Source organism: Nanorana parkeri, unplaced genomic scaffold (genome assembly GCF_000935625.1).
Source record: "Nanorana parkeri isolate BGI_ZX_2015 unplaced genomic scaffold, ASM93562v1 scaffold191, whole genome shotgun sequence".
NCBI lineage: Eukaryota > Metazoa > Chordata > Amphibia > Anura > Dicroglossidae > Nanorana > Nanorana parkeri.
This window is the reverse complement of record NW_017306459.1, coordinates 758,085-785,584: the sequence shown is the minus strand read 5'-3', so window position 1 is coordinate 785,584 and position 27,500 is coordinate 758,085. Positions and strand designations below refer to the sequence as shown.

Below are 27,500 nucleotides of genomic sequence, written 5' to 3'. Positions count from 1 at the left end.
CTACTGTTTATGTTGCTGTTTACACTAATTGGATGTTTCACTGAACAGTTCATATGCATATGAGGCGACAAAATAAATGTTAAATAATTTACAAGCTAACAGCCAAAACATCTTATGTATGATAGAATATGTTGGCAGAATAGTATGTCAAATTAAAATGGATTGAATTAAAGTAGAATGAACAAATAAACTCCAGTACAAGCTTTAATATTTTAATGTACAGTTTTCAGTAAAAGAAAAACAAACATCTTGCTGATCTTACCACGAAGGTCACTGTTTAGGCACTTCCTGTTATATGGTGACAACTGTCTCTCAGAATTATCCTTTAAAGAACATATGTGGGTAACTTAAGTAGGGTAATCTAAAAGCATGTATGGATGGTTTAAGAATAAGGCTTACCATGAATGCCAGTGAGTTCTTGTTGTGCCCACAGTAGTCCAATGCAAGAATCTGCTTACACCTGAAAGTTGATGGGTACTGATGAAACACAACCTTCAGCTGCTTCCACATACAGCACCCCCTGTTGGGCACCCCCTTTCTTGGCTCAGAGCTCACTGTGAACTTTCATGTGATTACTAGGAGAATACACAATGCTGCCTACTCTACACCGTGCCTCTGTGTTATAACAATGCATGCACAGGGGCTGATTTTATTTGAGGATAAATATTATTTGTGCATAAGTACTCTGAGTAATGTATTACTCTCCTCCTGAAAAAAAAGTAGTGTACTTCCTGATATGTATGTGTGCATCAGCACTCCTACAGCTTTTTAGCTGAATTTATTTTGTGTGAAAGACACTGTTCCCTGTGAGTGCGAGTCTCACAAGGTTAGGGGTGAAATTTGGTGATGTCACTACTGTCCTGCTTGCATCTGTACTGCATGTATCTTCCTGCCTCTGATGCAATCATTCTGTCGGTCTGTGCTTCCTCTATCGCTTCTGCTGCTTTTTGTTTTTTCCAAGCATGTATATCTTTATTGAATTTCGTGGAATACATAACAACTGGTGGTAGATGAATTATAAACAATGGTATACAGTCATGCAGCCAGCCAGATACATGTGGTAGGCAACTTATGCGTTTTCGTTATTAAAACAATTATCATGTGTTTTTATATCCTTGACAGCCATTTACTGGGAATAACATTGGTGTCATGATAGTAATATGAAGAAGTAAGAACACCCCTAGATTGTTTTCGGTACAGGTTAGGATGATGTCTAGGGGTCACGAGTAAGGATGTAGTGGAAGAGAAGAAAGGAAAGGGGAAGGGGGAAGGGGTAGATATATAGATATACTAAATCTTGTGTATGATTGAGTATGATTGAAATGCAATGCAATGAGTACGTTCTAGCAAGTGGGAGTTCACCTGGGTGTGGGCGTGAAAGGGAGGAAGAGTGAAGAAGTTTGATGAGATGGAACATATACACCTATATTATTAGAGAGACACAAATATGCGTATTTAAACATATAAGTCACAATACATCAAGTTTGCCTAGTGCTGCTTTTTTAATTCTCCCCCTCCAGTTTCCAGATCACCAGTTATCTTTTGCATAAAAAAAAGAAGCTGTGTTCCTCTACTGAGATGTTTGCCTCTACAAAGAAACATAGTTCAGTACAAGCACTGTGTCAATATTGGGGAAAGGATCAGTTGCAGGAAGCCTACAGGCAATACTACAGATGACTGTTTTTTTTTGTCCTCTGCTTGTCTCATTTTGGGTTTAGCTTCCAGAGTTCAGACCCTCTTTAACTGGCATTTTGCCTGTGTTATACTGTTTGGGAGAAATAATGATTGCACCTCATGTAGGGATTTTCACATGGCTTGACAAGCTGGTAAAGTGACCACTGGAGAAGTACAATTCAGGGAACAGTTGAAGTAGGGATGGGCTGACATGGTTAAAAAGAGCTATGTTTATGTCTTTCTCTATACAGATCTGTTGGCATTCATTTGCTTTAAGTTATTTATATGCATATAAACAGCACATCTATTCATTTGTATTCTATCTGAAGCAGCTGACCGTACAACCCTAATAGATATGGAAGTTATTGCCATTCTGGATTGCCGATATAGGGTGAAATCTAATTGACATTTTACAGTCAGCAAATATGTTTTTCTCATTTGTGGCAAAAATTGAAAAGTAATTTAATGAGGTTTCATTGGCTTCTGTCTTAATAGTCAAGAGAACTGGGATTAAGCAGTAAGTGAACACTTGATTTGATGGACGTGATGTCTTTCTCGAACATTACAAATACAATTATAATTATCAGTTCATATGATTAAAAGAACAGCTCAACTGTGTACTCCATTCCAAGTTATTATTATTGGTCAAAATACAGTATAATTCATACTATATCAGATGGTTATGACAGGGCTATACAATATGATTAAAATGGACCTACAGTCTAATGTTGACATTAAGCTATGTTAGCAGTGTTTCTAGGGTAAGAGTAACAAAAGGGGTACAACACTTACCATCCCTGAGGAAGGTCTAGGAATTTTGTCTTGTGAGTTCCAACTGGCTTTTTCTCCCAATTGTCTTATATCATGTGACCAAAGGCTTAGGATTTGCTCTTGGATATGTGACCAGCAGTGGAGAGAATTTTGAGCAAGATTTTCTCCCGGAGAGATACACACTTTTAGTCCTCATTTTTGTATGTGCTTGCTTCAGCAGGGCTGTTATTATAGCTTTAGATTAACATTTAAGAATAGGTCCACTTTGAAAAGAAACAAAGTCAAGACTTTTTTTATTAGTTTAGAAGTATGGGAGATAAAAGCTGCCAGGTTGTTTTTAGCTGTCTGTTGCCTCACTTCCTGTCCCAGGTGGCATCAGTCAACAAGACAGGATGTAAAAGGTAAGATCCTAAATGTCAGCACAGACAACAGTAAAGACTGGACATCTAACCTAATCTATTGAAAAGTAAAAAGAAAAAGTTTAGGCAAGACTTCTAGAAGAAACTTAAAGTCCATTTCCACCTTGCATTTTGCCTGTGTTATACTGTTTGGGAGAAATAATGATTGCACCTCATGTAGGGATTTTCACATGGCTTGACAAGCTGGTAAAGTGACCACTGGAGAAGTACAATTCAGGGAACAGTTGAAGTAGGGATGGGCTGACATGGTTAAAAAGAGCTATGTTTATGTCTTTCTCTATACAGATCTGTTGGCATTCATTTGCTTTAAGTTATTTATATGCATATAAACAGCACATCTATTCATTTGTATTCTATCTGAAGCAGCTGACCGTACAACCCTAATAGATATGGAAGTTATTGCCATTCTGGATTGCCGATATAGGGTGAAATCTAATTGACATTTTACAGTCAGCAAATATGTTTTTCTCATTTGTGGCAAAAATTGAAAAGTAATTTAATGAGGTTTCATTGGCTTCTGTCTTAATAGTCAAGAGAACTGGGATTAAGCAGTAAGTGAACACTTGATTTGATGGACGTGATGTCTTTCTCGAACATTACAAATACAATTATAATTATCAGTTCATATGATTAAAAGAACAGCTCAACTGTGTACTCCATTCCAAGTTATTATTATTGGTCAAAATACAGTATAATTCATACTATATCAGATGGTTATGACAGGGCTATACAATATGATTAAAATGGACCTACAGTCTAATGTTGACATTAAGCTATGTTAGCAGTGTTTCTAGGGTAAGAGTAACAAAAGGGGTACAACACTTACCATCCCTGAGGAAGGTCTAGGAATTTTGTCTTGTGAGTTCCAACTGGCTTTTTCTCCCAATTGTCTTATATCATGTGACCAAAGGCTTAGGATTTGCTCTTGGATATGTGACCAGCAGTGGAGAGAATTTTGAGCAAGATTTTCTCCCGGAGAGATACACACTTTTAGTCCTCATTTTTGTATGTGCTTGCTTCAGCAGGGCTGTTATTATAGCTTTAGATTAACATTTAAGAATAGGTCCACTTTGAAAAGAAACAAAGTCAAGACTTTTTTTATTAGTTTAGAAGTATGGGAGATAAAAGCTGCCAGGTTGTTTTTAGCTGTCTGTTGCCTCACTTCCTGTCCCAGGTGGCATCAGTCAACAAGACAGGATGTAAAAGGTAAGATCCTAAATGTCAGCACAGACAACAGTAAAGACTGGACATCTAACCTAATCTATTGAAAAGTAAAAAGAAAAAGTTTAGGCAAGACTTCTAGAAGAAACTTAAAGTCCATTTCCACCTTTGTAAGTGATTAGCATTTATTGTGGTAATGTGCAGTGATGATGTATACCTTTTGTGCACATTTTCATGACTCACATTGCAGGCTTTCTTCATTTTTTTGAAGTTTTTATTATGTCTAAAGACAAAAAAAATTAACATTTTCTCCACAGGAATTTTAGTCTGACACCAGGGTCAGACTGTAAACAGCTGCCCCCCTTCCTGTGACCCATTGTAACATGATTACTAAACACCAGCTCTGCCTTTACATTGTCTGGGGGGGTGTAGAGCTCACAGAAATATATACACACATTGCTTGCACAGCACAGAGGTGGTCATTTTCATGAGGATGTGAAGAGGAAAGCTAACAACAAATTTATGTGTTCACATGCATATGCCTGCTTCATGTACATTGCTGGCATATGTTTTTTTTTAAAACACCTCTGCAAAAGTAGCAATGGGATTTACGATCTAAAATATTATTTGCTTTTGCAAAAAGTATAATTTAGATGTTTTAAAAGTATCTGGATGTTTATATCCTTTGCACAAAAGGTGGATATTTACATATTTCATACAGTTGCATATACTGTAGGCTTACTGCTATAAACTTCTCATATGGGCCTAATTACCAGAGTTCTACATCACTTGAAGTTTAATGAAATCCCTCTTGAACCTTTAAAGAACAGACAGTGTCACCATCTGAGGGGGACACATTTTTTATACTAGGGGTGTCACTAGCACTAGCGGTTCTGTACATATTTATGCTGGGTACACCATGTCTGAGCCATATAAGTGGTTTTATATAAAGGACCTACAGAAAATAGAAGCTGAAGTCATGGACACTGTCTTACCCTCCCTCCAATGTCTCCAGAATACCCTTTTATGAAGCTGGACGACATGGGGCTGTAGCTTGGGGGGAATCTACAGCCAAATAAAATGAATATATGTCTTTATTGAAAAAAATAACATCAACATGGGTGTTCTGTACTCTCAATGGCATAATGCCTTCTCCAGAAGCTTTTCTAACACTTCTAGGACCGATCATGTAATTTACGCATGAGGACCCTCCTACTCAACAGTTAGGAATTAGGAATATAAATTGTACACAAATGTATACATTACCATCTGATCTTGACTTGTATTGTAACTGTAATATCTTCTAGACATGTGCGATTTATTTTTTTTTTTCCAAAACGAAACTAAACTAAACGAATTTTTTGCTGGTGCACATGTCTAATATCTTCCTTATATTGTAAAGCTCTGCGTAAACTGTTGGCACTATATAAACCCTGTATAAATCCTGCTACTGCCCACTATATGCTAACAACACAGAGCTGTGCTACAGCCAGAAAAGATCCCAACAATATTGTCAGGCTCAACTCCGCTGAATGATTGACAGCTGGCTATGCCTCTCTAGAGCCAGAGCTAGCTGTGCCTACCCCTTCCACTGTCTGTCTCTCCAGTGATCGCTGGAGGAACAGAGATGGGAGGGGGGATTCCTGTGGGAGCTGTAACTGATAGTCACGGCTCTCTGTAGAGAGAAGACTGTGAGCTCAGCACAGATCTCGATCTATAGACCCGGCATGTGACAGCTGCAGTGTCGACTCATCATATAGGAAAACCCCAGCCTATGTCCTTTGCCAGTTTTTGTAGAGCTGAATTATCTGCAATCTCTTAATTTATCTGCTTGTAAAAAAAAAATATTCATTAGTCAAATATGTGGTATAAGGGTATGCTGTCACTAAGACTGTCTGTGAAAAATCGTACTGATCCATAACATCAAGGACAGTTTTAAAGTGATATTAACGTTTTTTATAAGTTATTGCAAATTCTGTTTAAATCACTTACAATGCATACTGCTCCTTGATAGTTAAAAGATTTAGTTCCCTGCAGAATCAGCTGGTCCCCTGAGTATTGGCCCCGATATCCTGCTTTAGGAGCCACCCTTGTGGCACACAGGTGCAGCAAGGCAAGACACTCTCCTCCCTCTGCTTCCCATCTCTCCCTCTTCCTTTCTCCAAGCTAGTAGCCGGGCAGTTGCTGCAGACTGCTCTCCCCTCTAATCTTGTACCGGACAGGAAGTTCAGGAAAGCTGAGCTGATAGAGTTGCAGAAATATGATGACTGTAAGCGCTTAGGGAAAAATGTAAAGAAATTATTTGTTAGGCAATGTATATTTCTTTGATGTGGATTCCGTATCTAAATAATAGTTCCAGAGTTTAATACTACTTTAAGGCACTACTTTAAGGATGTTATTTAAAGGATTTGAATATTTTCAATGTTGCCCTGGCATAAAAAGAACCACTCCTCGGTGTATTTTGTTATATTTATTTGCATTGGTACATTTTCACCATAGCATTGACTAGCTTCCTTTGCTATTTGTAACAGTAGTTTGCCTATTAGCCCTAAAAATGGCCAGAATTTGACAACGCATTCCCCACCTCCCCCTGTAGACTTCAATGGGATTCAACTCTAAATTTAGGTTCACAAATTTCAGACACTATTCGCTCAAGCCTTAGTGAATCAAATTTGGACAGATTTATTCGTTTTAGACCACCTGTGTTATTTAAAGCATTATGCCAAATTATCTCACATGACTGCAGTACATATAACAATACATAATGCACAATATATGTAATGTGCCATGGAACATATACAGAGTTTTAAAGTACTGCCATATATTATTAGTGAAATGGTACAACAATAGTGTGAGCTACAGCTATGTTACTGCTGCTGTTTTTAAGTTGCTGTGATCACCGCTGTGTTTTCTGCAATATAATCCTGAACAGTTCAGTGTTTTGTCCTCATCTATTCTTATGTCATATCTCTGTGTTAGTGACATTATCCCTGAGAGACTGCTATTATATTTTTGTTGCAGGGGTGAGCAAGACCTGTCACATCTTGGGAATGCAGTGGTTTAGGCATTTCTCAGCTGTGTGGTTTTTAAAAACCTGCAAAGCTGTGCAGGAAATGTTCAGTGCAGCCTCATTTTCATTGAATACATTGTTATGTTCCTAAGAATTTGCAGTTGACTAGCCACATGTGTTTGCTTCCATAACTCAGAAATAAAAGCTGTAGTACCCACTTGACTCATATTTCAAATACAGTATTATAATAATAGGCTGGCTAGCTAAATTGGACACAGATGACTTCACATTTTCTATCATCTGAAGGAGCCAGAGTTGAAAAAAGAATTGAAAACAAATTGTACTGCAGTCATGCTTTATGGAAGGAGGTTTGTGCATTCCATCCTTTTCTAGAAACTGCTTTCATGGGTGCAATTTGACAGGTACAATGTTGCACCCATGGTGGACCTGCCCTAAAGTGTACTGTCTTTCAATAAAGACATACTATTAAATTAATTATATACTCCAATTCAATATAAGGTGTATCTAAACCAAAGAGCAAAAATGTAAAGAAAATAGCAGACTACTTGTCGACGTGGTGGCTACCCTAGTTTTCTACTTTTTCCTTTATTTTCTTGTTATTCTGCCAGTAACACACTTTCTGTTCCATGGTGACAATACTCATTCACTGTACTATGGAGGAGCAGCATTGTCATCCTAGGACATTAAGTGTGTTAAGATAACTGAACACCTCACCCTCTTCATAGAAACTTCACAGATGAAAACTGGGCTAGTCTGATAACGGTTGAGATTTCTCTTCCATTCTCACCCCTTTCTTTCCCAGCTTTCCACATCTCCTCCTTTCTTACCTTTTCCTTTCTTTCCCAACTTCCCATTTCTTCTCTCATTTCACCCCCCTTCTTTATTTTCCAACTTCCCATTTCTCCTGCTTTCCCAGCTCTTTCTATCTTTCTTAACTTCCCAGTTCTTTCAGTTCTCATCCATTTTTTCCTTTTCCAAATTCTAATCTTCCTCCACTTTTTCCCCTTTCTTCCTTTACCAGCTCCTTATCTTTCTTCCTTATCCTTCTTCCTTTTGCAAATGTTTTTCCTTTCTCTTTCTTTCCCAGCTCCCTGTTTTTCACCCTCTAACCTCCCCTGTTCCTGTAATCTGTCGCTTTTGGTACCTAAAATCCTGAATAATCATACCGCCAGGGAGGTTAAAGTGCTCAAATCTGTGCAACAATTGTCTAACATTTCCCTTGTGATTTGAGCAAAGCTTGGTGAAAAATCTAATTTTGGTGTAGAAGTGAAAAGCTATTAATTATACCACCCAGCATTGTTCCTCTCATATTACTGAAGCAAAGCTGATGTTAGCTTCTTAAGGGTTAGTTCACCTTTTCACAAAAAATGAAAAGGTGAACTAACTCATAAAAAACTCTTTACCCCCCTCCCCCAGGCTATCTGTAATGATGACCATTGCCCACTGCCCACACCAGCCAGTATAATGGTCAGGGAATTAGAAAACTTTACTACACAGCTCCGGGGGCTGTATAGCAACATAATGGTTGCAATGAGGAGTGAGGATTGGTCAGAGTGGCCACGTGACTTCGATTACCAAAAAGAATCTCTTCTTTCTAATGGGTTGTCATACCAGAAGAAAGAAGGCCCAGAAGAGACTCTCATTGGTCAGTGCAGTCATGTGGCCATGCCGACCAATCCCTGCATCCTACTGCAACTAATATATTGCTATATAGTCTCTGGAGCTGTGTAGTATAGTTTTCAATTTCCCCGTTGGTTATACTGGCTGGTGTGGTCAGCAGGTGAGGGTCATTATGGCCTTAATGCCATTTTCAAAGCTTTTACTTCCTGGTCAGAGGCTAGCAAAGGAAGAAAGGCAGAGCCTCTGTTCCCTTTTTAAATATCCATCCATAGTTCTGCCCTCGGACTTGAATGGATTACTTTAACTTTTTAAATAGTAGAAGATAAAACAAATAAACAATCCCGTGCATCAGCACCATAGACAGCTCAAAACATACTGCTTTTTATAAATGATGTTTAACCAGTATTTGCTTAAACTGTAACTGAACTAAAAAGGGAAGACTTGCCATGTTATATGGAAAATTTAGAAATGTTAATTATGCCTAAGCAGTATCTTGAAAAATAAACCCTTTGTCTGGAATTCCTCTTGAAAAACAGCATTACAGTTCCCGGTATATGAGGTTGCCTAGGAAATGCTGTGCCTACAGCCTCATAGCTGTATGAAATGTGAGATTAGGGCATTGCTGCCTCTGACTGGTAGTGGCAGGAGATTTTGAGTCAGATTTGTTGATGTTACTACTGTGCTGTGGAATGTTTTCTTTGCTGAAGGTTCTAACATGAGGAAGAAAAGCCTTGTTTCTACAAAGATGGCTTCCTCCGCACAGAGTGGCTATAGGCAATACCTAGGTCTAGTCTTTTGCCCTCTGCCTGCCTTATTTCAGGCACAGCTTCCAAGTTATGTCTTTTTATAACGGTAGGCTTGCACAGAACATTTTTTTTCATGAATGCTCTAAAACAAATTGTAACAAGAATACTAAACCACAAAGATTATAAAGCAATACTGTGCAAAATAAAAAAACACGTTCATTATGAGCCCAACTTGGCTAAATTAATGATGGGCCGAATACACCCGAGCTCGGTTTGAATTCGAACTTGGAAAAAGTTCGAACTCGAACTTCGAACTCAATGCAAGTCTAGGGGACCAGAACTCGAAAAATCCCCTTTTTGAAGGCTTATATGCAAGTTATTGGCCATACAAAATGTATGGGGATCCGGGTACTGCCCTGGGGGACATGTATCAATGAAAAAAACACTTTAAAAAAATAAAATTTTTAAAGGAGCAGTGATTTCTACATTGCTTAAAGTGAAACAATAAAAATGAAAAATTCCTTTAAATATTGTGTCTGGGTGGTCCTCTTAAACTTCCTGTAAAGTAGCGCATCTGTACAATGTATAGAACCTGCTGCAGCAAAAAGTGACATTCATAAAGAAAAAAAATTACATTTAAATTGCCGGTAAATTAAAGTTTTCCCTTGATCTTGAAAACAACTTCCTTAGGGGGGCAGCCTGTATGAAGAGACCACATTTTCGGAAACTCAGAACAAGGCTAGAGGTTTTTTTGGATAAATTCTGGTGCCTCTTTTGCAGATATTGGATGAAAGTAACAACAGGTGCTTTAAAATTTGGCCTTTAGTGTTGGTAGTGCCTTCACACTGTAACCCTTCACAGTTATTCTTGATGAGTGAAGGATTGAACCCTGATCTAAAAACTAAAATTATATATACTTATCACACAGTGTTGGTGCCTCCGCACGATAACCCCTCATAGTTACTCTTGGCAAGCGCAGAAATGGGCGCTGCTCTAAAAAATTGTAAAAAAATTGTAAAAAATTTAAATTATATGCACATGTCACATGCGGGTGCAGAAAAATTGGGCCTTGGGTGTTGGTGGTTCACTAAACCAAAAACATTACTTAAAGATAGAACAATCACCCACAAAGTTAGGCAGCCTAGGCAGTCTTCCAGAGATCCCAGATCTGTGACAAATTTAATCGGTTCATTTTGCATCAGGGGATTGATAGCTGCTGCTGATCCAGGACCAATTCATTTTGATAAATGTCAGCCGGTCAACGGAGTCTGTGGACAGACGCACTCTTATCTGTCACAGAACCTCCAGCAGAACTGAATGTCTGTTCGGAAAGCACGCTGGATGCAGGGCAGCCCAGTAGCTCCATTGCATATTGGGTAAGTCTGGCCAGTGATCCATTCTCAAGATCCAGTAAGCCAGTGGATCGTCTGTTGGAAAGCTCTCCAGGTATGCTCTTGCCCCTAGGTAATCCTGCACCACATGATGCAGACACTACCGATGGGTGCCTAAAGCTAACAGCCCTGGGCGCTGAGGACTAAAACATTTTTTAAAGGCATCAATCAGGCGACCCCCTTTTCCACCACTCTTCCTTTGACCAAAAGAAGCCTCAGAAGCACCACTTTTATGACATGGTAACCTACCAGTGTCTGGAAAGGTGTTACACAAGTTTCGCTTCAACGCATCCTCAAGTTGTTTCATTCTGTGCTCTCTCTGTGAGGGCAGGATGAGCTCTGCAACTTTACGCTTGTAACATGGATCAAGGAGGGTTGCCATGGATCAATTAATTAACCCTCTCCTTGATACCACAAATCCTGGGGTCGTTCCGCAGGCGTGGCAGAATAAGGGAGCCCATGCACCGCAAGTCTGAGGAGGCATGATAATCAGAGTCTTCAGGGTCACTGAAGATGACACTATCATGAACTACCCCCACCCAGCTACGTACTACTCCTTGGGTTTCTGGGGACTGAAAAACATCCCTTGAGGACTGTCGTATGTCATCCTCTGCTTCACTGCCCCAACGGCTGCCATAATCCTCCTCCTCCTCATCTTGTGTGTTCTGCAGCCTCGCAGGAATGGTTTCTGCATATAGGGGGCCTTGAGAGGAAACAAAGTCCTCCTCTTCCTCCAGCTGTTCTGCCTCAAGTGCCCTATCCATAATTCCACACAGAGTTGTATGCTCCAGTGGGAACACAAGAGGGATAGCCATTGTCACATACAACCATTCCTGGCTCAAGCTGCCATGGCGTTAACCACGTCTGAGCCTGTCCCTGCAGTGCTGAAAGAATCTCTGCACCGGTGTGGCTCCTGTCCCCTAGACAAACCATTTTAAGCACTGAATGGCATCCTTTAGCCTGACCCGTTGCGTAGCCCCTTGAACGCTTAGGGAGAAGTGATGGTTCACAGGACAATTCAGCAGAAGAGGCCATCGTGGAGGAGGAAGAGGAGGGGGTGGAGCAGACAGCTCTCACATCATCACCACCAGCTTTTTTGGAGGCATGGTGGCTGAACAAGCTCCAGCACTGAGCCCTGTCCTACATCCTTCCCAGCTGAACGATGGTAGGGCTCTGGCAGTAGTAGCTGTGGACAAGGAGGCAGAATAGGCTGCTTCGGCAGCTTTGACAGAATGAGAACCAGTATGGGCCAGGGTGATGGAGGATGAGGATGGCTTAGTTATCCACTCGACCATCTCTTTTGTATGTTGTGGCTGGAAAACACAGCCAGCTCCAGAAAAAAAAGGAAAAGCATGCCCTGCCTGCAGAGGATGCACCATGTCCACGACCACCAGATTGTAATCATAGACTGCTGTAATAGACTGACTGCTGTAATATACTGCTATAAAAGACTGACTGCAATAATAGACTGATATAGTATTTCTCTCTCTTTAACTCCAGCAACACACTACATAATGCTACGGTGTAAGCAACCTTATATAATGTAGTGCTGGGACCTAACTGTGAGCCATGATTGGGCAAAGTCATCATTACTTTTCCCAATCATGGCTCTTACAGAGAACTCTTCCGTGATTGGGCAAAGTCTTACACCTGACCTGTGGTCAGGTGCAAGGCTTTACCCAATCAGGGCTCTCACAAGGCACAGTGCCTTGTGGGGCGGTCCACGGGCGAATAGCCCACCGAACGCCCTGACAGTTCGTGTGTTCGCCGAACACACGAACTAGAGATGTTCGAGTCGAACTGTTATTCGACTCGAACATCGAGCCCATCACTAGTCTAAATTAGTCACATGAAACGTTTTGAATAGTGGTATTTGCAAGCCACTTTTTGGCATCAAATGGAATACTAACTACCTTCTGTAGGTAAGCAAATGTTTCTTGATTTCTCTTTAAAGGAGAACTATGAGGTAAGTGCTTTTCACTCACCTCATAGTTCTAGCCGACCTGTGACAATGAGACTGTCACAGGTCGGCTCAGTAGATCGGGAGGTGAGCGAACACATACCGGCGTTCGCTCACCTCTCGATCCTGTCACGGCTCTCTGCCGTGACAGGGGAGGGACTGGATTCCCCGCTCCGCCAGCCATGACTGGCGGAACGGACAGGGGAGGGGGCGTGTACAGCTGGCTCTGCCTCTAGATAGGCAGAGCCAGCTGTCAGTCACGCAGCTGGGCGGATCCCGGCACAATTGTCGGGATCCGCTTCAGCTGCGGCGTCTCCGTATACCGAGAGCTACAGCTCGCGGTATACTGAGCCTAGGGTGACGGGAGGACGCTAGTTTGTGTCCTCCTGTTACCCTAAGGAGAACTATGGGGAAAACCCTTAACCCCATAGTTCTCCTTTAATGGCATTGCAATTCTAAGTGCAATCATTTGCAAAGCTTTATTAAATGCTATTTTCATACATGACATAATTCAGTGTTAATTTTTAAATGTCTGAAGTCTAAGGAAAACTAAAAACTGCTGGTTGTCTACACAGTAAATGGTCTTATCAACTGCACCTACTGTCCTCATAGTGACCCATGATTCCTTTTTAAAGTCCCACTTCATTGCTTTCTGTTACATTTAGTGCTAGTTGAAAGGAATGCAGCTCAAGCAGAGCACCAAGAAGGCATATCCAATCATTAAAGAATAACCTTTGTACCATGTTAGATATTTTAAAAGACAACCTTGTTCAGGTGCGGATTATTTCCTCTTTTATGTGGGAAAAAATGCCATGCATTGTTGTTTATAACTCTTGCTTGCATCCAGATGCATTTGATGTTTAAGTAGATGTGAACCCTAAATTAATGATTGTGTTTGTTAAAGCATTGTGTATCATGAACAACTGCCATTTAAAATAATTAAAAAAAACATTTGTTTTCAAACATTTTCCATTCTTTGTTGCATCTCCTGCAGGCCATTTGCAGCCCCTTCCTATCTACATGCACTCCAGCTATGGCTGCATGCCATTTCTCAAGGTAAGTTAATCTTACTCAAAACCTTACTCAGAAATTGGTGCTTAGGCACCCCCTCCTATCCGAAGTACGCACTAGAAATAGAATAGGAACCAAGATGCGCCTCCTCTTCAGGACAACACCCAAGGCAAAGATATAAACATCCTGGCAGGAAGTTATGCATGAATGGATCTAACCAATTATAAGCTAGAATATATAAGCTAAAATGCTTTTTTGCAATGCTATGTTTAGACATATACGTTCTGCATGCCTATATAAAACTATGTTAAGCGGAAGAATAAAGCAGAAGTATATATACTCTGAACTTGGGTCAGCGTTCTTCTTCTCTCTGAGCTGAGTGTACACTCTATTGAATCAGGCCAGGCGGCAGATATAAGTACTGAACCTTAATCCGGTCCAAATTTGTGATCAGGTCCAAAACAGGACAACATAGCTGAACTGGAAAGTGAGCTGAATTGGAGAATGTTTCAAAATCAGCTATTTTGGCCTAGATTGTTCACTTCTCCTCCCTTCTCCACACTCTTCACCCTTTTGTGAATAACCCAGTTAAAAATATTGAAAATTATTTTTAAAGTCGCACTAACAATTTAAAGTTTATATAAGATTTTAGTGATTGGGTTTACATACAGTATGCTTATGTCATAATACTACCTAAGAATTCCTTTTTTATTTAGAATATATTCATGAATTAATGAGTTAGTCGACAAACTATAAATTTCCTTCTGACAGCTAAAGCAAATTGTTACTCTTGAATAGAAACATACGTAACAACGTAAAACTTCTGACATCCTGTCAGGAATCCCTTTGAATGACACTGTAGGCCGCATTTGATAAGTCTAAAGACCACTGTAGATGATCAAATCCTTCTCCAAAACGAACACTGGTGCTTGGCCATCCTCTGATGACTTTGTTTAACAAATGAATATAGTTCAAATGCAGCAAAAGGTTTGTTCCTCTTTCTGTGAAGAAAAAGTAGCACCTGGTGTTTGCTGAGATAATGCAACATACAGAATTATTTTGCATGCAATAAATAGCATTTCTTCAAGTGCTTGTAATCTGTGAATGTACTTCATGTAACACTTGGTTATATGGTCATTACTCATTATTACATCACTTTTATATATTGGACTGATTTAGCCAGTCTTAAATGGCTGCAAACACAAAATAGGTTTTAGGCTCCATTCACACCTATATTTTAAGTGTGATTAGGGATTCCTGCGTCAGGAACTTGCAGTTTCTCTGCAGCAGGAATCCATAATCTGCCATGTACAAGCTACAGCTGTCACCCATTCAAGTTAATGATCAATCACTCTCCTGGAACGCATTGTTCGTGTGTCCAGGGATAGTGATTGATTCCTAACTGCATGTAATCGTATAACATACGATTACAAGCGGTGTGCCGGTGATCAAATGCGGCAGCTGTCACCCGATTATTAACTTGAATAGGTCACAGCTACCACTTGTAAACTGTTGATTAGGGATTTCTGCTGAAGGAAAACGCATGTTCCTGATGCAGGAATCCCTAATTGCCCTAAATTATAGGTGTGAATGGAGCCTTACTTTTATCCATAAAATGCATACATGCAAAAGGCAGGTGGTGCCTTACTCAAAACCCATGCATGCGCAGTGTGCTGTCCCTCCCCCTGTAAGCAGGTGGGCTGAGGCTGCTGCTTAGAGCTCAGCCGCTGCTTCTACAGGGGGAGGGAATTGCACTGCGCATGTGCAGTTTTTAAACGAGGGAAATCGCTCCTTCCTGTTATGCTGGGGACAAGTGCTTAACGTATGATGTGTTTTAATTTCTATGGAGGATGGGGCTGATTTGGGTTTTGGGGGTCAGTGAAACAATGAATAGTCCAAAAAGATGCAGTGCATTTCAATTCCTGTAACTGCTGCCAACTTCCAAGCATCTCTAGGATTAGGTGTTGGCGCCTTATTCGTCTAAATGAGATTTATGCAAGGCCTGCAGCTAGCAGTTGAGGACAACGAAAGTGAGTAGTAGTAACACTATCTACTCACACCGTTTTTAGGTACAGTGGAGGAGGATGATTAACTAAAATAGACCGATGACGAGCTTTAGTTTATGTTTGCAAAGATTTTTCAATATGTTGGAAATGTCCGTAACTAAAATCAAGAGCTTCCAATTCTGCTTGCAAGTCATTCATATAAACATAGGGGGGAATTTATCATAGCAATTTCGAGTGTTTGAACTCACATATGGTCGCATGGGATATATTTGCGCCAGATTTATGTTGCTAGTGTAATGTTGTTCATAAATGAGATTAAATCGACTCCAGGAAAGAAAATTTGTAACTCCAAACAAGAAGCTTAACTGTCGCATCTTGAAGTGGTGGTGATGGGGACTTCTTAAGTTGTGATTGTTTTGTTAGGTGATGCGCCAGGTTCAGACAGCCGCAGGACAAGCGCACATGTAAACAGTTGCAAACTTTTTTGAAACACACACAATCAGAAAAATAGTGCAAGCTCTGGTTAAAACAGGCACACGTTAAAAGGAGCAGCTAAACAGATTTGCACATAAAAAAAATTATCTAAGAGGCTAAAACTGTCGCAATTCCCCCCATAATTTAATAGTACATGTCCTTTTAAGTAGAAAGCAAAAAAGGTGTATGTGGTTTTAAAAATGTGCAATGAAGATTGTGGTTGCTTGGAAACTTGGCTTTAACATTTTGTGTGTGCACATTTACCAATTAACTTGATAACAGTCTTAAACATCATTCCACCAAGTGCTTCAAAATCATCTCAGTTGTAAATCTGTCCAAATATCTTATCAGGTGCAGACAGTGCAGTTTGGGGCAAAAAAAATGAAGATTGGATATACTGGCACCAACAGACTCAAAAATAACATCCTTATATGTAGCCAGGCAAGCCAGCTGGATCATCAATTTAAACATGTAAATGGATGAACTTGCCATGTAAAGATTACATTTTAATGCTACTATGACTGTACCTGAGTGGTGCCAACATATTCCACAGCATTGCACAAAGCTGCTGGCTCATGACAATTTAAATATGAATATAAAAACAAATGTTATAGTAATCTGTTGACTAAAAATGGCTCCTTTTATCTTAAAATGAACACAAATAAGCAAGTTTTTAAAACCATGTATATAAATAATAGCCACAGTGCAGCATGGTGTTTCCAAATTAACCCCCTAACACCAGCACAATATGTTGCTTCGCCTACTGCTCTGTGTTAGATCCACATATGTTATTAGGGGCTCCTTCAGTAGTATTGATTTGCTCATGGTGCATTTTGTTGCACATTTCATTAACTAGCCAACATGTGGAAAAGTACACACACTAGCCAATTGCACCATTCTTATGAACCACCATGTGCTAACATTTTTGCATGCTGCATTTTCAGCACATTGGTCAGTGTGCTCTATGATGGGATACCAATCAATACACTGCAATAACAATAGAGCACACAGGTCCGTATGTTGGCCCACAATGTTCTTTGTAATGTGATGTACGGTTGGGACAGCTTCTAAATAATGATTCATGGCTAAAGAAGAATTGTTTGACAAAGAAAGACATTTGTTGATCTTGTGCATCACATATGATACAAATTTAAATAAAAAAACAAAATGTATATTTTTAACTCAACAACGCTAGCTTTAATGAACTGTAAATGTTCAACAAAAAGATCAGAAGAACGATAACATTTTTAAATATTCATGATCAACTCAATGATAATATATACCCCCCTGTATTTGAGCAAGACTCAAATTGTCAACTAAAGATGAAAAATTGTTCATATATATCGCACTTGCATGTAATCATGATCTATATACTAATGGTTAGTTATAGCAGAGGAAGACCCTAAATATTGAGTTGAGCCAATAATTTTGGTTACAACAAATATATACTTAAAGTGCACAAAACATTGTTTTTGTTTTGAATAGAGAGGCAAAGGTGTACACCCTCTGTGAAGCTTTTATTGATGTCTATATCCCTGTTGTGAGATTTACCCCTCTATTTGCTCTCTAGAACATTATTACCATGACAGAAAGTTAGCAGAAAGTGGTGATGGTAAATCATCTAATGGAGCAAATGTTGGTGTGACAACTGTCTATGATGGAAAGTAAAATCTCCCCCACGGTATAGAGACAGCAACAAAAAAACAAAAACAAATTGGGGTCCTTTCGTACACAGTCTAAAACAAAACAAAAAAAAGAATAATCGGCAACATAATAATAATCGCCAACATCATTCATAAAGCATACACATTTTTACATCCTCCATTAACATTATGGAACTGATTTGGAAATTCAGAGTAGTCATGTAACAATGTCCTTTTAAAAAGGTTAATTCCCTTTTGGTTCCAAGTCCAAATCTTGGACCTGATGCAAACTTCTGTTGCATAAAGCTCAAAATTTAAAAGATTGATAAATGAAGTCTCTCCATAGTTAATAAATGAAGTATCTCTTTCATAGTCCTTTGTCAGCAACATTCATTTTAATGGAAAGTAAGTTTACAGGGTTACATGATTGAACTACTCAGCCAAGTCAGTGTTGGCAAATGAGGGGCTAAATTATTGATGTTACACACTAATGAATTCTGATGAGAAATAAAACAGAGACATTACGTTTCAAGTGGTCCATAATTATTTTTGTACTTTAAAAGCAATTCTGTTCTTTTATTTCAAAATCAGTTTGGTTGAGTAAAATACAAAAAAAGTTATTGATTATTGCTGAAGTCATTAGATAGAGAGAAAATACTCTGCATTTGATGTGTAGTTAAAAGGTGCCATTTACTCCAGCTGTCATTGCTGCAGAATAAACAATGAAAACGCTGAATCTATGTCACAGTGTTTTATTGTGACTTTCAATGTTTCATCTAGAGACGACACAATCAGAGTTCTGTATAGATTCAGATTTTTGGTAGTCTAGGCTGGTGTAGACATAATTAATGGATAACTGAAACTCAAATATATGATTTGTGTAGCATTTGGAATTAAAGCTCTTTTCATAAAAAATTTTTGTTACATTTATATAGACTGGAATCCACTTAGGGAAAGGGTCATGAGAAAAAAAGTGCTATGTTGCTAACACTAGTAAAACTAAATGTACCCCCTCAAACACCACTATAGTCTAGCAGGAGGTGCTAGAATTGCGTGGAGTTTATGTGCTCCTTGATTGCCCTAACTGACTAGTAATGGGAACCTTTAGATGCCTTACCCATTCATTCATAGTGTACATATGTTCAATTTGAAATCCTCCCAACTCTATGAAAATGTATTTACCCTATCACAGCAAGAGGTCATGAGTTTCTTCCCATACTCCAATAGGGTAATTAATTCAATCATCAGAGCAGTATAAGTATTAACTTGAGTTGTAGCATGAGGTCAGTGTTTTGTACAAGTAGAGCAAAAACATTTTTTTCCGCTCTTGAATATACTAGGAATCCCAGAATGTTAAACTTTCTGTTTAGGTGAAAGTTTTTTATTTTGGATCACATTCTATTCCAGTGACAATGGTCATCTGGACAAATCTGAGAGTGTGAATATCCTTAGTGGGGTCAAAGGCAGCAATACAGTCTAACTGTCCCCTACTAGTATTCAGAATTAAAAAACAATTTGGCATTAGATACACTTTAGCTTTTACTTTGGTTCATAGTGAACAAATAAAAGGTCAAAAGGACTCTACTAGTTCACCCTCCCAGGCAATAGCCACTTGCCTACCTTTACATCCTAAGCCATCATCCTGATGTTGATAGATATGCCATGGGAGTTGAAACTCTTATACCTAAAGCTACCCTTTGCAGATATTCTCCAGGAAAGTCACGGGTGCATGAATGACCAATGTACTTGCAGTAACATGCTCACTGTCATTCTATAAAACTGTATTCAATTACCTTCTCATTCCTCTAAAAGATCACTCGCTATAAAATGCCAAAGAGAGTTCTGCCTAAACAAGGCTTCTTATTTCAATGTTTGAGTTGTAAGAGCTAGACTGTTAAGATTGTTTAGCAGCACATCACATTTTTTTTAACTTAATCCAAGTATTTACAAAATATATATATTTTTTACTTAAAATATATAGAAACTCTAACAATAAACTTCTGTTGTTTGATACCTTTAGGTCTGGTCAAATATAACATTAAAAAGCAATGTGTTATCACTGTTAAATAAGTGCAAAAAAAAAAAAACCTGTTGATCCTGCCAGAAATCCAGTACTATTTTGTGCACTCTGCAATGTATCTCAAGCAGTGTGGAGAAGGGTAGAGGGGGAAGTGTTGGGTAGTCCTAACACACTTCCTGTCCTAGGGTAACAACCAAAGCTCCCTCCATAGATATAGTACAGTGAGTGAACATTGCCACCCTAGGACAGAAGTCTCCTGGCAGGATCACCAGGAGAAGAGGAAAAAAAACAAATACCGCTACCACATCTATTGACTTGTAAAAAGCAGTATATTACATTTTTGTTCTTGGGTTTAGCTACACTTTAATCTTTGCAGTAGTTTGTATTTCTTAGTTTGGAGAGGAATTCTAATTGCACACATCCTTCTTTATAAAGCACTCTAATGCCATCTGGAAGTAACATATTAAATAGTGGTCTCTGCAGCATTCTATTCTTTAATGCATCATTCTCGTGTTCAGGTACATAGCTTTGTATAATACTGATCTATATCAAATGAAAACTAAAGCACAAGGCTTGCTTAACATTCAGTTCACATTAAAACATTAGAATGGGAAAAAAAGTAAAGGTATATGTCTTGCTAAAGGGCCTTCTATATTTTAAACAAACAGTCCTGGAATCAGACAACAGGTAATTACAATAATACATATTTCTATCTGAAGGACTGCATGGATTTCATAGACTCTACGACTGAGTGGTTTATTTCTGTGCTGGAATTCTAAGCTGGAAATTTATTTTGGTAATTTGCTGGTGTCGGTTTTATAGTTTATGTACAGGGCCCACCTTGATTTCTGTCCTTCCTGTCAATCACTGAACTACGCTAAAACACAAGCTCCTTCCAAGCCATCAGGCAGAAATGGCACTATATCAGTATTAGGTACACTACACAATGCTGGCTATTCACTTAAATCTGTATTGTATGGATATTACAAAACAAGACAGCACATTTGGAAACACTTAAAAGCAATCCTGATATTGCTTATCGAAATTTTAATTGAAGTGAGAGCCACAGGAAACTTTTAGGGCCCATTCAGTCTACTACTGGAACTAGCTTCAATGCAGGTGTCCGAGTGTGGTACATAGCTGTGTTATTCAGAAGAGAAGGCACTGCAAGATACCTGCTTTTAAGTCTTTTTTTTGCAGAGTACCCTCCCTTGTGTGCCTTTCTGATTTAGTTTCACTTTGCTACTTAGAATTTAACTTTGCAGTATTTTTATTTGTTGTTACATAGTTACATGGTTTGTTACATAGTTACATAGTATTTGAGGTTGAATAAAGACATATGTCCATCAAGTCCAACCTATTTGTGTATGTGTGTATGGTCCTATTGGTGTGTAGTATGTATAGGTCCCTTGTGTGTTATAAATTTTAAGAGTACTTGTACCCCCGTATATTACGGTCCCTGAGAGACAGAGTGTTGTCACTCCATAATAGGAAGTGCCTGAACAAGGTTTTCCAGGTATTATTTTAATGAAAAAAATTCAAATTTTTTCAAATGTTTTAAATGTCTATGTTTAAATTTGCTAAAATTACTTTAAAGCTGAACTCCAGTCAGATATAAAAAGGCACATTTTTAAGTACCCCGATTTGACTTGGTATCATCCTCTTGTAGCCCCTGTACAGCAAGGCTCCACTGTCAAAAGAAGGAACAGCACCTTGAGACAATTAGTTTATGTGTAGACATGGAGCATGCTGACAGGAGCAGAAAGATAAGTGAGAGAGAGATGAGCTCATTACTGTGATGCTTTTTTATTAAGGGGTCTATTCACTAAGCTGCCGTAGGCAGCCGAGTAACTAACCGTCATTCGGCTCGGCACCTCTGTGGTACCAAGCAGAATAGAAAAACAGTTTAAAAAGTAGTAAAAAATAAAATAGAAACCGATTGGGCGGAGCCAGCAGTGACAGCTAGCTCAGCCCAACTGTTTTATATTGGCCGGGCGGTTCTGCTGCAGTCAGAATAAAAAAAAAATCTCCATAGGAATGCATAGCTAGATTCCTATTGGCTATTTCACTTTGCAATAGCCAATAGCAAACTAGCTATTGCACCCGCCCTCTGCTGCTGTCAATCACCAGAGAGGGAAGTGATGGAGAACTGCAGGTCCCCCTCTGCTGATTGACAGCAGCAGTAAGCGGGTGCAATAGCTAGTTTGCTATTGGCTATTGCAAATTAAAATAGCTAATAGGAATCTAGCTATGCATTCCTATGGAGATTTCTCTTCTTTTATTTTTTCTGACGGCAGCCAGCGGCTCCGATGTCAGAAGAAAAAAAAACGAGCAGGGAAAGGTTTACTCTGCTCGACCGAGCAGAATGAACCTTTCTGGGAGAAAGTGTTTCTCTCCCGGGCGGCCGGGAGTCGTATTAGACTCCCAGAGCGTCCGGGAGAGTAATGACAAATAGTGTTCCTGGTTACCAGGTAACCAGGAACGCCATCTGTCATTACACACTGAGAACACGGAGAGGCCGCTCTCAGTGTGTAATAACAGCGTCCCTGGTTAGCTGGTAACTAGGGATGCTGATCTCTCGGAAAGTGGCCGGGGCCAGCCGTTAGATGACGGCTGGCTCCGCCCAGCTGTCAGAAGCAGGCTGTCGGCCGGCCATTCGTCCAGCTTCGACTTTCACTGCGGCTCAGTCGAGCCGAGGCATATGCCTTCGGCTCGACTGAGACGCTCGGCCAACTTCGGGAGCTGTACGGGCTATAGTGGGTCCTGGGGCCGAAGCTTCCAGAAGGATCAGCCGAAGCTACGGCTAGATCCTTCGGCAGCTTAGTGAATAGACCCCTAAATGTCCAGTCCATGGCAGCCATGGCTCAGAGTAATCTTCATGAATAAAGCTGGCCATGCACCTTAAGCCCACTGAGCTGAGCGAGAAACATATTTTGATTTCCCCATTCAGAATACAACACCTGGCCAACAAATTTCCACCTGGCTCCTTCAACAAAAGTAATTTGAAGAACTGACTTTTGTCCACCAAGATGTTGCCAGCAGGGCCACCGACTGAACAAATTTCAAGCTGGCCATTGACTCATGACATTTAGCGGCAGGAAAGAAACGCTGTGAGGGACAGGTCTGGATGGAAGGTGAATATTGCAGCAAAAGCTGTTTTTTTATTTTGTTCTATTTGGCTAAAGTTCTGCCTAACAAGTTAAAGATAATATGAGATTTTAGTGATTGGGTTTGAGATTTACTTTAAGCATTAGGAAAGGAGATATCTTAAAACCACATATCCACATTTCCTACTCCAGACTTTGGAGATAAAAAAAATGTCAGCATGATAGCAGAAGAAAACAGGCTTTGGCCAGGCGACATCATGTAGTAGTTAGGGGGCCATGCATGCACAGTAGATTTCCCATCGACCTGACCCAAATGGAAAGGCAGTTGATTTATGAGACCAGAATTGACAGCTTTCCTATGAGAATGAATAAGAAATCTACAGCGCATGCACAACCTGGCCAGGATACTTTCCAAAGAGATGCTGTGTGGCCTCCAGAGCGAAAAGCTCTGTAGACAGGTAAGTGGTGGATTTAGAAGGATTCCGGGGACAACATTTTAAGCATAACTGTACAGTTATCCTTTAATGGCTCTATATATTCAGATGATTTGTGAGATAGAAATTAAATGCATTCCCTAAAAATCTAATTTAAGGTTTATGATGTTAGTTATTTCAAAAGTCATTTTCATTATGTTTAAATGTGCACCTTTCATTAAAATAACACCTTGTGATCCTGCCATGAAGATACTTGTTCAGACTATTCATGTTATAGGTGACAACTCTCTCGATAAATTCCCCCCTCTGTGTCTGTCTCCCAGCTGTATTTTTATGGTAACTTTCTCACATGGCCTTCTGATAGAGACTATGGGGTTATTAACTAAGCTGCCGTAGGCAGCCGAGTGAATGACCGACCTAAAGCGAAGTGAGCCGAACGCTGTTCGGCTATTCACTTCAGGCTGGTATGGCTGATTTCAGCCGTATATCGGCTGAAATCAGCCGTACATTGTGTGGATTCACGTGGCTTCAGGTCGGCCGAACATGCATTCGGCTCGGCTGTACTGCTCGGTCCCTCTGAGGGACCGAGCAGAACAGAAAAATTGTTAAAAAAGTACAACATTTTTTTTTTAAACGATTGTGCGGAGCTAGCAATGACAGCTAGCTCCGCACAACAGTTTTCTATTGGCCGGCGGTTCTGCTGTCGTAAAAAAAAAAGAAAACAGAAAAAAAGAGAAACAGAGCTTTTTCTTTTTTTTTCTTTATTCTAAAACGGAGCGATGTCAGAATATTAAAAAAAAAAATTGCCCATAGGAATGCATTGCTAGATTCCTATTGTCTATTTCAATTTGCAATAGCCAATAGTAAACTAGCATTGCACCCGCCCTCTGCTGATGGAGAACTGCAGCAGAGGGCGGGTGCAATGCTTATTTACTATTGGCTATTGCAAATTGAAATAGCCAATAGGAATCTAGCAATGCATTCCAATGTGCAAATGTTTTATTTTTTTTCTATTCTGACACGGCTCCGTGTCAGAATAAAGAACAAAAAGGAAAAAGCAGTGTTTCTCTCCTGGGCGGCCAGGAGCGGGAGACTCCCGGAGCGCCAGGGAGAGTTTGCTGTCTGGAGATCAGTGTCCCCGGTTAGCTGGTAACCAGGGACGCTGATCTCTCTGCAAGTGACCGGAGCCAGCCGTAAGATCACAGCTTGGTCGGCCGCTCGGCCAGCTTCGGCTTTCAGCGCAGCTCAGCCGAGCCGAGGCATATGCCTTCTGCTCGACTGAGCCGCTCGGCTAAGTTCGGGAGCTGTACGGGCTATTGTGAATAGGTCCTGGGGCCGAAGCTAGCCGAAGGATCGGCTGAAGCTACTGCTAGATCCTTCGGCTGCTTGATCACAAATTAGGCAGGCATGGTCCACTGTTGTCAACACCAGGAGACCCATTCTTATAAATGCCACACGCTGGAGTGCATACATGCAAACAGGAAGTGGCTGCAAAGAGACTGCAGGAGATCGTGTCACAGAAATAAAGCAAAGGATAAAACAACTGTTTTATTAAAATGTCAATTGTTTATGATACATACAGTACTGTAGGTGGTTGCTATTGTCACTGTAATGGTCTTCCTTTTTCTGCAGGATGAATTGATTCTTGATATATCCTAAATAACTAAACTATGCATGTAAACAGTATCCGATTCTTCAAGGGCACTCATAAATCATTTATAGCCATAAAGAATTTATTGCCATAGAGCAGGGGTAGGCAAAATCCCATCATGGCACTGTCTCCGAGAGGCCTCATAGGACTTGCAGTTCCACGGCATCCGGAGTACCGAGGTTGCCTGCACCTGCCTTAGAGTGTGCCAGTAGTTGAAGCCTTTAGCTTTAACACTGCCTCTTTGTTGCACTTTGCACTAGATTCTACTGTGTATTAGTGGACTACAGCTAAGTGGAATGAAAACAACAATTTTGTATATGCCAAACTCACTCATGAGTACGCTCAAGAGCTATGACATGGCTGTGAAGGAAGCGGAACATGGCTTTTCCAATTTTTCTCCTTTCGCGCTTGTCATATCTTCCCCAAAAATATGGGAAATGCCTTTGACATAATAAAAAGTATCTGAGACAAGTTCTATCTCAAAGTTGTCTCAGACACTTTTTATTAATTCCCCCAAAGTGTTCTGTTCCTGCTGCTAACCAATTGGTTTATGCCCTGACAAGTGCAATGAAACTGACAGCACATGAGTTGTATGTACATTCCCTGTGTCCCTATATCTGTAATGTGGTGACCTTCTGATGACTTCCATGTGACCTTTAGGAATTTGATACAAGCTGAGTGTGACAAAACGCTCAATAGAACAAATCCCATTCACTTGTCTTGAGTGCAACAAAATGCTTAAGACAAGGAATACCAATTATTTCTATGGCCCCTGATTACACCTGAGCGTTTTGCCACAAGCAGAAAAATGCTTGTCCCTGGAAAAAGTACATGAGCTACTTTTTGGTCCCATATACTTCAATGGGAAACTTTGTGCGAGAAAACAGGCATTTCCCATTGATGTCTATAGGACTAAAAAGCGCTGCCAAAATGTAGTCCATGTACTTTTTCCAGTGACAGGATATTTTGCGTGCGATAAAACACTAAGGTGTGAATAGGGGCCATAGAAATGAATGGGATTCCTTGTCCCGAGTGTTTTGTTGCGCTTAACTTTGAGTGACAAAACGTCTAGGTGTAAACAGGAGCTTAAGCTTACTACTTCCTAGCTTCACCCAGCTCCTTTCAGGATGGCACAGAAGGAATCATTTTAGTTGACCTTGCTTTTGAAGAATGTTTTGTATAGTAAGCAGGGACATCTCCTTTCTGGGTGTAACATGGTCACATCACCAAACCACCCACCCCACCTTCCTGAGTTGTGGGGTTCTTCTCATGGCAGCATTCAGGCATCTTTTGAATTTGGTGCGGCTGTGCGTGGCTCCGCCCTCACAGATACATCATCAGTTTAGAGATTCCTTCACAGGATCTGTGAATGGAGAAACTACAAGTCTCATTGCCACCACAGCAGAGGTGCTTGTCACCACGCTTGTAGTTCATTGGCACTTCCTCCTGTCCATGTTACTTAATGAATATACCAGGCAGGACTGTCCCTATAGTATTCGCTGCCTGTCTGGATCCCACTGTCAGTGGTTCTGTCTGGTGTCCCACCCAGCTCACTGACGTCACTGGTTGCTCAGCGGGGTGCATGCCAGAGTGTCCCGTTTAGTTCTTGGCAACCAGTGATGTCAGTGAGCTGGGAGGGATGCGAGAGCATCTTAGCAACCTGGGATGCTGTGGACACCCAGCCCCCCCCCTCTCCCCCACGTGATGCCGCCTTAGGCATTTGCTCCAGGCTGCCTCATTACAGGGACAGCTCTGTGGACAGGGGTGAACATCTGCAGGAGCCAGAGCATTGCACCCGCGATCCACTAATGACGGCTGCAATGCTTTACTGGCTCCAATGCAAACAAATAATAAATGCATATTCTTTCTTTTACGAACATGTGTGCCTTTAAAATAACTCCCCTTTACATGAGCATATTGGATACAGAGACAGGCTGATATAGGTAAAGTAGCATCCACCTGCACAGCTCTGCATAGGTTTAAGCCATCCTTCATCCAATTTCAGTTTATTAAGGAGGTTAAAAATTGATGAAACCCTGATGGGTTATGGTTTAGAGGCTTCATCAGACTTCCCATCATTTGCTTTTCAATCTAGATCCCAATGATCTCAAATGCTTCCTTACAATCACCTACCTGCACGGCTAATATTTTCTGAGCGTTCTCTTGAGAGGCGGCCTGGAAGTGAGCCAACCCAGCCTGGTTATAGAGGCCTCGTTGTTTGAAAAACTCCACCAGAGCCCGGTGCATCCTGCTCTGCAGTACCGAGATCTGAAATAAATAAAATAAAAAGTAAAAAAAATAAGAAGAGGAGTAAGAGAAGGAAGGAGGGGGGGGGGGGGGGGGGGAAAAAAAAAAAAAACAGAGGAGGGGAGGAAATAAGA

General features: G+C 40.3%; 1 protein-coding gene across 2 annotated transcripts in view; it reads right to left on the bottom strand.

The window, feature by feature from the left end:
- The window catches only part of LOC108786091 (coiled-coil domain-containing protein 178-like), a 30,365-nt gene that overhangs the window by 1,724 nt on the left and 1,141 nt on the right, over positions 1-27,500 (bottom strand). Inside the window, exon 2 of one of the 2 annotated variants that reach the window (XR_001941175.1) lies at positions 27,253-27,387. Coding sequence is in view for 1 of the 2 variants with exons in the window: in XM_018555309.1 (XP_018410811.1) it covers positions 27,253-27,366 (114 nt within the window). In the remaining variant the exon portion in view is untranslated. Of the gene's footprint in view, positions 1-27,252; positions 27,447-27,500 lie in introns of those variants that run through there. The other variant, XM_018555309.1, reaches the window with a different exon arrangement.